Source organism: Olea europaea, unplaced genomic scaffold (assembly GCF_002742605.1).
Source record: "Olea europaea var. sylvestris unplaced genomic scaffold, O_europaea_v1 scaffold529, whole genome shotgun sequence".
Taxonomy (NCBI): domain Eukaryota; kingdom Viridiplantae; phylum Streptophyta; class Magnoliopsida; order Lamiales; family Oleaceae; genus Olea; species Olea europaea.
Genome location: NW_019263611.1, coordinates 55,176 through 68,172, shown reverse-complemented (window position 1 = coordinate 68,172; position 12,997 = coordinate 55,176). Strand labels below are relative to the sequence as shown.

Sequence of the window (12,997 nt, the reverse complement as noted above, 5' to 3'; positions counted from 1 at the left end):
AAAGTTGAAATTTAGAAGAAAAGAGCGAAAAAGGACCAAAATGGAAGAAAGTGAAAGTTCAGGGACCAAGTTGCAAATAATTCATAATGAGACGGGCGATGGACTAATGATTCAAGAAATCTAGGAGTCAATTGGGTGTAATCTGAAGTCAAAAGAAGTGAAATATGACTAAAACATCTTCGCAAATCAATTCCCAATTGAAAAAGTTACGCATCGATTTTCAGCCTTATATTGGGACCTATTTTTGACATGGAAAACGATCGATCTAGAAGATGATGTCTGAATCAAAGTTATATCTTTGTGTTATCTTTCCAACGCAACTTGAATCATCTTAATCGGATATTTAGAGATTATGGCTAAAATACTAAAAGTTATCCGACGGAGAAAATAGCAATAACCATGCGGCCGCATAGTTATAAAGCCATGCGGTCGCACAAGCACCTTCAGGGAATTTCAGAGGCCAAAATGTTTCTACCATACAATCGCAACACTTATAATCATGTGGTCGCATGGTTATTCCTCAAGGCCGAAATTCTTGCTTCCTTAATCGACTCAACCACTTATGGAAACACGGTTTCCACACGTTTTTTAAACTCTAATCTCAACCAGAATGCCTACCATTCATTCTCTATCATTTTTCTTTATTTTTGGCTCAAGAAATCCATGAAGAACTAAACTTATTGGTGAAGCCACGAAGGAACTCGATTAAATTTGGGAATTTTCATGTCTTTTCTTGCTTAAATATGTTCTTTCATTGTTAAACAATTCTAGATTTAGATTTCTTACTCTTATGAACATATTTTGAGGTTGGTTGAATTTGTATTAAATTTTTATGGATTCAATCACGTTTTTTCCATCGAATAATTGAAGTACTTATTGAATTTCAATCTTAAATCTCCTATTGGTGTGATTCTTTATCATTATATGCTTGATGTATATAATCACTTTTGGATCTAATTTCAATGGACTATTGTGGAATTATATGATGAAAGAAATCTAGGTTTGGGAATTATTGTGGAATTGAATAGGTTTGAAGGTTAAATTTTCCAATTAAAGTGTTGGGATGAAAATCTTTAATTGAGTATTTTTCATACAAAAACTGACATTGATTGAACCAATCCAATCGGGGGAATTTCGGCACTTTACTATTTCATATATTGATATTAAACTTTTACTTCAATTTATTCCAATCGACAAATTATTTTCACACAAATCATGACAAAAATCCTAAGTTTTTTATTCTTTAAATAATTTTCCATCTCCCTATGGATACAACACCCCAAAACTGTACTACAATCACCGCATTAATCTTTGGGCGTAATCATGGACAGTATGAAAGCAAGGAGGCGGATCAGAGAAGCAGAAGGAAATTGTGGTGTCCATACACGAATCATTGCACGAACTCCACATGAAAGAGGAGAAGTAGAGATAAACAAGATGGTTGAGGCTGGAGTAGATGCTTTTTTAACCAAACAGCTCAACAAAGAAAATCTTTTGAAACTCTTGTTTTCTCTTTAGCATATTAATTAGAATATGTTATATGAGTTGTTAATTAAGACACAGCAGTTGTAAATCTTGTGAGATCAATTACAATTTCTTTCTTGGAACATTTTTGTAATTTTGAGGCAATATTTTCTTCTTCTGGTAAAAAATAAGCCTTCTTTTGCCTTGAGCTTGTTTGGTTACGCTCAGCAATTACAACGGGATAATTTTTCTTTCAACCCGCATTCTACTTGTTATTTTCATTGCACACAGTCTAAATGTTAACCTTATGGAGATAGTCACTAATAATAACCCTTAATATTAGCCCTTACAGTTTTATCTCATATTTTCTCTTCAGCCCTTAGTTTCAGAATCATGTTTTATTACCAAGAAAAAAAGTCACATGTTTAATTTGAACTCAATTTTTATGATTGAATTGCAGAGTTAATGCTTTTCTGTGCCAAATAATTTCTAGAAGTTACCCTTTCTTGATTCTTCTCTACATAAATGGCATCAGATTCATGAATTCAAGCTTTCCTCTATACATATATATGGAATCAGATTCTTTTCCTTCCAATGAAAATCGAATCCTTCATACTTTAACACGCCGTAATTTTAGTTTCAAACTCATCAACTAGCCAATTTTCCAAAGAAAAGGTTATTTCCAGTACGATAATGAGGGTGCAATTGCTCTCCCTGGCAGGAGTTCTTGTTCTCAGCTTCACAAGCACGTATACATCTTATTTTATGTATGAGTTTATTTATCCTATTCACTTATACTCTGATAAAACCTGTATTAAGCCATGCACTAGGTTCATATGACATACATGTCTGATGGAGGCTGTTTTTACATTTGTGATAAGACACAGCTTTATCATCTCGATTTTTATTACGGTGAAAAATCTACAGCATAAAGTACATATAGCTATCCTATAAAGGGTTAATCATTATAAATATGTGTATATTTAGGCTATGATGTTCGAAGTCGGGTATGGGTATCGGATATGGGTACGTATCTAAGTGTCGAATTTTTTTATTTTAAAAAATGCAGGATACAGGAATATGACTAAAAAGAATCCAAATTTCGGACAAGGGTACACATGGGTATGGTTTTCAAACTTCAAATTTTTTTCCTATAGAAATTTGTACGTAAAAAGCGAAATAATAATTAAGTGATAAATTGTTAAAAGATAAAACATGTAACTTAAAACTATCTAAAATTTATACTAAAGTAGTAAGTTTTTGTTATAATATATACTTTCAAAAATTAATGTTAAGTTTAAGAGTTTTTTTAACATATTTTATTTATTTTTTAATAATTATTTCAATAAATAAAAAATAAATGGGGCAAATGAAGTCATAAATACAGCTCTACATGTATAGAAATAAAAGTCCATTATGAACCTAGAAGCCCAGTTATTAACCTAGGTCCATTCACTAGAAATAAAAGTAACCCAAAAGCCCAATAAAAAGCCTAGTTATTAACCTAGGTCCATTCACTTTCTCTCACTTAGATTCTCTTTCTTCTCTCTACTTTGGAGGCTCTAATTGCTGCAGCTGCTCCCCCTCCATTGGTTGAATCACTTGAGACCTCCTCTTCCCTAGTTACAACATTGCTGGGCCTAACTCTTTTCGATGTGGAGCAAAAACGGGAAAGAAGAAAAGGGAGAGAAGAAAAATAAAAAAGGGAAAACCTAGCATGTCCAGTTGAAAAGTGCCGAGTTCGCTCCATATTTCGTACCCGTACCCATGTCGTGTGGACATAGGTACCCCGACCAGAATGAAGAGTCCAAGCATCATAGTATTTAGGGGTTGCTTGGCAAAACTTTTGATAAATATATCTTGAAAACATTCTCTATCATCCATTATTTACATTTGAGTTAAAGGAATTGAACAATAAGTAAAATGTATATACAAATTTATAGTGGTAATGTGACATGAGCTCAACTAAATGTGACTATATATAACATGTCCTCCATGGTATCATTTGGTTGAAATTCTCTTAAAGAAGTACGAGAGCATGCTTAATCACGAAATGAATAATTTTAGTGAGATGTACTTGGATTTGCCCTTGTGTAATAGGTTGAAATTAATATATTGCTTGTGTGACAGCTTTTGATAAAGGTAGATGAGATGTGTGATTGAAAATTGATAAAAACTGTAAATTTCGTGAAACGTGTGGTCAAAGTTGAAGTTTGATCAATTCAAAAGTTGATAAAATTTTAGCAAATTTTTCAAACAAGCACGTAGTTTAATGTCTCCACACTAAATAGTTTGAAATTGATTTTCCAAACCTTTTATTAAAAGAAATGAATAGATGTTGTTCATTAGAAGAAGAGTAATTCTATTTATACATAATCATGTACAGATTAATAATGTGAAAAAGAAAGAAAGTGATAGAAAAGAAAGAAGAGAAGTAGCATTACTCTTGGCAGAGATATATATTTCAACCATTTTAATTATGGTTACCACTGTCCATAATTTGCAATTCCTCCAACATTTTGAAGAAGTGGTCTGAAGTTGTATAAACCCTAGGTTAATTACGAGGATGATCCACAACTTAATTCAAGTTAAACAATGTGAAAGAATCCACGTGAAAGTGGTAATATGAAAAACAAGAGCAATCCATGGAAAAAAACAAAAAATCCACAAAGAATAATAATTGGAGATTCAATAGTCTTAATCAGCAGCAAAAAAATAGAGGATGAACTTTCATAGGGCTGGAAATATGGTTGCTAGAAATGCCAATCTTCCTTAACTGTAAACAATGTCGTCAATTTGAGAACGTAGACTAAACACATACAAGAACGTTGTCTGATGCTAACGTTTTGGCTTATATTAAAATTTATAATTTCAATGGATTGACACAGAAATAGTGAAAAGTAATTTGTATAATTTTTTATACAAATTACAAAGAGAATAATGCTCTAGTTATGGAGTTGAACCTGAAAGTGGTTTTTGTTTAAGAGGCATGGCTGAAGATACAAAAATTTTCCCTCTTTTTCTAAAGATTTAATCATAGATTTATTTTTCAATTGATAATCATAAAATAAGCCCAAAATTCTTGAAGATAGGCATTCAGAGTGATTGAGAGTCAGTAGACACTAGATGTAAAGCTTAAAATAAGAGATAGTTCACATTCTAGATTGACTTTTGAGTAAAAGGAAAAGGAGCTAGTATAGATTGAGAGAAGGAGGATCTAGTTTAATTACAGTTTTTCAACTCATATAATCGATGATGAAATAAAATTTACAAAGTTATTCCTTTCAGTATGACGGCAAGAGTAGCAGATTCATCCTCTCTCTCCTTCAAGAACTCCTCGAGAAATTGTAGAGCCCTCAAATTTGTCTTATTTCCCTTAGTAGTTCATCTGACGTGATCCGACTTTCCCAGCTAATATTGCAATCCAAGCCAAGCTTGAAAAATTGTAGGAAAATTATATATGAGCAACATAACTGTTGATGTTATAAGGTATACAGTTACCTTTGATCCTGAAAAGGCGAAAAGTACAAGAAAAGGACAGATTCATAAATGAAAAATACAAAAAGTTACCTTTAAAAATACCATCAACGGTTCATTCATGAGTCAGTTGAATTCTTGACAAGGGCTGTGGAAGCTCCCTGAACTTGTACCTTAGCATAACCGTCAGAGAAGTTATCACACCCTAATGAACTCAAAGCCCAACAAACGTTATCTTCAATCACCATTTTCTGATTCTCCTTATCACACTTGTATGATGATTCACTGGCTACAAAACTTATAAACTCTAATACAAATTCTTTCTTTGGCATTCTCGAGTAGGATGTGTTTCATGATCCGCCACACGTTGGCTTTGGGCGGAAAATTATCTTGCTCATCAAACATTTGAAATAATGGGATCCGAATTCTCCAAAGTAATCTGATTGAATCCACTAGATTTTGAATGCACAATACGGTTTGAAAACTGAAAACCATAAAAGGGTTTAGCCTTGATAAGTTCTAATCTTGATTATAATATTTTTAGACAGTCTAAGATGAATAGACTGCATTGGTGCACGTTTGATTGTTCTATAATGGATGTTGATCCAACTAATTAATAAGAAACCCTAAATTTTTATTAGCCTAAAAGGGAGTTGATGAACTACTTCCTTTTAAAGGTTATAAAACAGAGTTTCTAACTTTGTATGGATGTTCTATTTGATGGGCAAGTTGTTAATGACTTTTTTTTATACTTTTAAAAATTTAAATGTAATGACCATATTTAGTGTATGTGACCTAATTTTATAATGGCGAATTGACATTTTGTGTAATAATAGTTATATGACGAACACACAATTACGTGATGTACAATGAATGTATCTTGTGTTTTGCACAATATATATGTTTGTGACCTATGTGACCTTGTATTCAAATGAGTTGTGACCTTGTGTACAAAGGAGTTGTGCGGGAAATTCGTGTTTGGGACCTATGTGTAACAATAAGTTCTATGACAAATTTATAATTACACCACAATACCCATGTTGTAATGTTTAGATCACATAGTATTAGTCACAGGCCACACATTTGTATTGTTTGGATTATATAATTATGTTATTCAACTCACATATGCTTCATAGATCATTCTTCATAGGTCACATTACATTCTCAATTCGCCACATGGTACTGTTAAAATCATTTAATGATGTCATTCAGGTCACATTTGCTCCATCGATCATTCTTCACAGGTCACATTATATTTTGAATTCATCACATATTGCTACAATTAGTTCACACATTCCTGATTCCATTACAGAATCGTATTGTAATGTTAATGTCACATAATATCAGTTGTGGATAACTTTTTGGTACTATTCAAATCAAATAATGATGTCATTCTGGTCACAAATTTTTTTAATAAATATCTACATAATGTTACATGCTATACCAAAGTTCTTTTGTAATCGCTCCATGAATTAATAAAGAGATCATCAAATAACTATACTTTCACAATGGTCACAATGAATTCTCAGTTTACTTCATAGTTATTTACATCATTTTTTTTTTGTTTTTTAATCAGTTTACTTCGGTGTAACAACAAAATATACATATTGATCTCTTATATGAACTCAATGGAATTATTTTAATCACAATTAAAACAAATCACCTCTATTCTATATATAAATATCATGCAATAAGATGCATACACAATATATATATTTAACACCAAACAATTGTGACTACGTCGCCTCTGAGATCTATTTCAAAGATCTAAAAAGCAATTCAATACCGCTAATTTGCAAATTTGTCAAAATGTTCTGATCTAATGCGACAATGGTCTTTAGTATGTGACACAAATTGTTCAAGTCACAGCTTCAAATAACTATCATGTAGTAAGATATAGAAACAATATAAATTTAACACCTATCAATTGTGATTATGACGCCTCTTGAGATCTAATTCAACGACCTGAATAGCAATTCAATACTAAATTTCTAAAATTTTACCAAAAGCAATTGAACTAATGCAATGATTGTCTTCAGTCTGTGACCTTAATTGTTCGATTAATATAAAAATTCACGATTTTGATATATATATATGTGTGTGTGTGTGTGTGTGTGTGATGTTTGATATACGAATTTGTCCCTCTTGATTATTACAAGAGAACTTTGATGCAACATGAAGCAAAAATGCACGATGAACAAAGATCGAAGCTTGTTGATTTTGATGGAATATCAATAATTGACCAACTTCAGTCCACAAGGATTTAGGAAGCTTGGAACTGCTAAACATACTTCGCACTATGTCCAATAATGTTCAATTTCTTCTTTCTGACACACCAGTTTGGTATGGAGAACTAGGCATAGTGTATTAGGCAACTATCCCATTCTCTTCAAGAAACTTCGCAAATAGACCAGGTGCTTTTCCATTCTCAGTATATCTACCATAATATTCTCCATCTCTATTTGTTCTCACGGTCTTTATTTGTTTACTGCATTGTTTCTCTACTTCTGCCTTAAAAACCTAGAAGGCATCCAATGCTTCGCTCTTGTTATGAAGTAATAAAGATACATGTATCATGAATAATCATCTATAAAGGAGATGAAGTATTTTGGACCATGAGCGTCCATATCTGGACAACAGATATCTGAATGTATGATCTCCAATATATCTGTACTCCTCTTGGCAAATTTCTTTGACTTGTTGGTCTGCTTTCCCTTAATACAGTCCACACAAGCTTCAAAATCAGCAAAAGCTAAAGTAATAAGTACTCCGTCATTTACTAATCTCTTAATTCTATATATGGAGATATGTCCCAATATCCTATGCCACAATGTAGAGGATTTTTCATTCATAATACAACGTTTATTACCAATGTGAACATGTATAACATTATTAGCAGTACTATGTTGTAAATTAATAGAGAAAAGACCATCAGACAAAATATCATTCTCAACAAGATCAGATTTATAAAACAAAATAAAAGATGTATCTGAAAAAGTAAGAGAATATCCCAAAAGTACAAGTCTTGAAACTGAAATTAAATTTCTAGAAAAATTTGGACCATAAAAGGTCCTTTTCAATTCTAAAACATACTCATTATTTAAAACTAAATTGCATGTTCCAATAGCCTCCTCATGTGAACCCTTGTTTTCTGATAAGATGCTTTGCTCACTTCCCACTAGTTTCCTTAGGTTTCACATACCTTGCAAGGTATTTGAAGTATGGATTGTAGCATAAGAATCAATCCACCATATATTATGATTAAAATCAACAATATTAGATTCATAACAAACAAGAGAGATTGATTTACCTTTATTCTCAAGCTATTTCTGAAATTTGGTGCAATCTTTCTTCATGTGTCCCTTCTTTTTACGGAAACACTTTTTTTTTCTTGATTTCACCTTGGGATGGTATTTTACCTTCCCCTTTTTGTTTGGCTTGGATTTGATTCTTCCCTTGGTTTTGGTCCCTTTCACGTGTTAGCAATGATGCATTCTCACCCATTTCTATAGTCAGCCTTCCTTCCTCTTGAACACACATGGTCGAAGTTCATTGATTGACTATTTGTCCTTATACGTGTTATAAGAGATTTTGAAGGGTCCATATTACTGCGGAAGAGTGTTCAGTATGTAGTACACAAGGAAGGAATCAGACATTTTAACCTCCAAAATTTTCAACTGAGCCGCAATGTCCCTCGTCTGCATGATGTGCTCACGCACACCTCTCACATAGATGAGCCTTAAGGATGAAAATTTCATTATCAGGGTGCTAACAGTGCTTTATCTGAAGTCACAAATTGTTCATCAATAGCCTTCAGTAATGCCTTGGCATTGTCATGCCGATCCACGGAACCTCGGATACCTGCAGAGATTTTGGTCTTTATGAACATCACACTAAGGGAATAAGATCTCTCTCATTGTTCATAAATAGTCCTTTCTTCTGGAGTACTGGTTGTAATAATAGTTGGTTTGTCCCTCCTGATAGCATAATCAATGTTCATTCACCCTAAATGAAGGAGAATTCTCTCCTTCCACATCTTATAGTTGTCCCCTCTCAGTTCGAGAATGTTACATTGATATCAGAAAAATTTGCAGATTGCATGACTGTAAAAAATTAAATATACATGCTTATATTACATAAATTTGAGATCAATAAGTTCATATCATGTTTTACCAATGTAAATTATGTTCCAGAAATTATGAATTTACTGACATAAAACTTGCCTGTGGGCTAAAGTTTCAATTCAATTAAATTCACCTATCTTTACGATAAGACTATCAAATTATGTTCCTTTTCTCAATTCTTGTGGGTAAATTAAGAATTATAATTTGATATTTTACCCTAATTAATCATACAAATATAATAAAATTCCCGTGAGATAAAATTATTATATAAAATATGATCAATTACAATAAATGTCACTTTCCCATATGTGATCCTAAAAAAACTTAACATATACACTTTGCATAATTAAAGATGTGGCTAATCTCTAATTACTAAAAAGTATATGGATCACTAGACATTTAGTTTATTCTAAAATTTGTTCTTACATGAATTGCATATATCAATGGGCAATATACAAGTAAAGTGGCACAATAACAACACAATGTTTGCAACGAAAGTTTTGGATTATTTGTGCAAATTTGGAAAGTGCAAGGCCCAAAAGTGAACTTATTGCTCAAGCCATCATGTTGAAGTTCATCATCCACAGAAATATATAAAACTATTCATAATAGATGTTAAGTATTCCATTTAATTATTTGATAATCATAAATTTGGCTTGGGCCACAAAATATCCAAAATGTTCATCTTTTGCATTGGCTAAACGATCAGTCAATTGGGCCAAACCATTTCAATGTTCAAATACTTGGCCCTATAAACGAATAGACGAAATAGCATTAGGGACCCAAACAATATTTCTTTTATAAGCTCGATCCATCACCGATTCTTTTCTGTAATTGTAGGCATTTTGGACCATTCACAGCAACTTCTAAATTGGCCAGACTTATTATTGGAAATGCAAATCATTGATTAATGAAAGATTTAGGCCACACAGATGGTTTTCCTTAATTAGAAATGGAAGATTTCCACAATAATAAGATGTAAGGTTTGAGAATATAATATATGAAAGGACAAGCTACAACTGTGAATCCATTATTGTGACAAATTTTGAGAAGTTCATTCAGAAATACTTAAATACACCAGGATGTAAATTAAATTACTATGAAAACGATGGCAGACAGCTGTTTTGTATACATTCCCATCTTTTGTAAACAATAATGTTTTCTGTCAGTATACTTTCACTTCAACTTTGTTGAGTAATTTAGACATATTGGACGTATTGACAAAGCTATAAGGGCCAAAGGAACAAAAGAGATTTTTACCTGCTACCACCGAATTAAGGCAAAATAATAAATTGAACGGCTAAGCATCCTTTGACTACCTTCACTAATATTATTTTTCCTCAATCATATATTTCTTCTTCAGCACTTATTCTATGCGAATTTCCAAGAGGTTAGGGAATGGATTGGTGTTCCTTTCCATCCAACAATCATTCCCTTCCCATTATGTTCAAGTGTGCAGGAGCTTCCATATACAAACCGGCTGAGAACTAAATTAGCTTGATACCAAGATGACTCGCTGAGTTCAATTTCTATCATTCTAAATCTTTCAAAAAATGCCCTCCACACATCAATTTTTACATTTCGAGTGGTTCTTTCCTGACCCTCGGTTGCAACTGTGTTCAGAATCCCTTGATTGAAATAAATCCCTTCAAGAGTCATTCTGTACTGACTGCTTCGCTCGAAGCAATCTTCCAAGCAATCAAAATAAGCACTATAAAACAAGAGTGCCTCAACAAAGCGATCCACAAATGACGGGGAATTGTGATTTGCCTCTACTTCAATTACTACCATTAGGACAGGCCTAAGCTTTCTTATTGCTTCCATTACATTTTCTATGCAATCGAGTCTTGATACCATTGACCTCAACATCAAAAAGGAGTAAACAACCACAGTTTCACCAGCTTCAACATTTAAGAGATCTTCCTTGAAGTTTCTCATGTCTGTAACATATACAGCCTTGAATGAGAAAGGCAAATTCAAGGACTCGGCAAAGCTCAGCAGTCTCTGGCCAGTTCCTTCAATATAATGTTGATCGGTTGTTCCAACTGCAGTTATTTTAAGATGCTTGATCGGGTGCTTATGCTGTTCTGAAAGTCCTTGCATCAGGGCTGTCCATTGAATTCCACTCCTTATTTGAAGATCAATCAAATGGATCTTGCTATCTGTTCTCACATTTTCAATTATGCTTTGTATTACAGCAAATTGCATCACTTGCGTGAAGGGCAGTTCTTTGTGGGATGCCAAGAATGTTATGTTCGTTTCCAAAGCATGGCTCTTTACAGGGTTCATTGGTTGCTTTGTTTTCTCAGTCATGATTCTCCCAGTTTCTCTATGCATTCTCTCTCGAATAGCTATTGCAAAATAATAGGCAATGCGCTGGATTGGAGTGCCTGAATCAGACGCCATCAAGAGGCAACGAGTAATCATTTTACTTGCAAAGTCAAAATGTTGACAGCCCACATTTTCTATAGCTATAAGGAGAAGATATACAAGTTCTACATCCCTTGCTTCGTCTATGGAAAGGCCTAAGAGAGAAGAGCCGTAAGGGTGGATAAACGTGGAAATACCATCTTCTTTGTTGATGGAAAATTGGATAAACCTTTCTCCAGCCACCCTAAGAATTTCCTCCATTGTTAATTTCTGGCCAACTACATTATTCTCACTTCTCAAATTATTGAAAGTCTCTTCATTTGTTTTTTTGAGACCCCTTTCGTAATGGGACTCAAGCTCTACTGCTGCTGAGGAAAATGATAATGCCTTATCCTTAAGGGATTTGCCAAGTTCAGAAACTTGTGATTGAACTTCAAAGGGCATGATCATGTGGTCATTCTGCTTACAATTATCTGGTTGTTGATTTTGGAACAATTCAGATTTCTCCTCCATGGTATTCTCTTGACAAGAGCCATAAATAGAAGAAAACAAATCCATAAATTCACAATCTTCCATATCAAACAATGGATCTTGTTGACTCTTGGTAACTGCTGCCTCTTTTTCAAACCCGATAAGGGGATCACAATCATCTGGAGTATCACTGAATGATTTCGCCATTCACAGTCACACACACACACACACACACACACACAGAGTATTATCAGACACTCAAGGATCATTAATCAAGCTATCTCCAACTAATGTAAGTGGCATACTACAAGGAATTCTCTTTATGCATTTCTTTCACCTCAGAGGAAGAAACTAAAGATAAAGCTGATATGTCCATTGCAAGGACAAATGCATTGGTTTAAATAAAGGCAATCATCTAGGCCATTTCATATATTTTAATCCACGAACAAGTTCAGCCAAGTAAACAAGACAATAGTATGTAATTAATTAAAGAAAAATATGATTTGAAGAAAGAAAGAACATACAAACAAAGGGTAACAAATGAAGACAGATGGGGCGTGATTGGTGAACAAGAAATACTCATAGAGCAACTATGAATTATTCTGATATGGGAATAGGAAAAGAAATTTATTCATATAATCTTTAATATGTACATATCAAATTCATCATCTATTTTTCTATAATGGAACTTTCATAAATAGGTCAGGAGCTTTGTCTACTTGTGCTGCGTTGAACTAATTCTCTAGAAATTTCTGTTTCCTTTCTCTGACCAATCGTTCTCTTTCTTTTTCTTCATTCCTTCTGGAATAAGTCATGTGTCCTCATATATAATTGTGCTGATTGATAAGAATTCAAGAATTTTATGGATCCATTTTTGGGTTCTCACATCTCTTTTAACTTTCACATTAAGTGTGAATTAATATTGACAAAATGAAGTACATACATACATGTAATATAAACAAAAGATGACAAAGTTATATACTTGGAATTAACGATGAATTGGCTTATTACCTTACCTTGTAAGCGACTAAATGTCTCTCGTCTTACATTTTCCCAATGGAAGATGGTGTAGGCTGGAGGCCAATCAAAAT

The 12,997-nt window shown here is 33.2% G+C and overlaps 1 protein-coding gene across 1 annotated transcript; it reads right to left on the bottom strand.

The window, feature by feature from the left end:
* Positions 1-10,436: 10,436 nt before the first annotated feature.
* On the bottom strand, positions 10,437-12,113 carry LOC111388812 (DELLA protein RGL2-like). Its single transcript, XM_023013622.1, has one exon. It carries the CDS (start codon positions 12,111-12,113, stop codon positions 10,437-10,439), a length of 1,677 nt encoding a protein of 558 aa, XP_022869390.1.
* Positions 12,114-12,997: the final 884 nt, after the last annotated feature.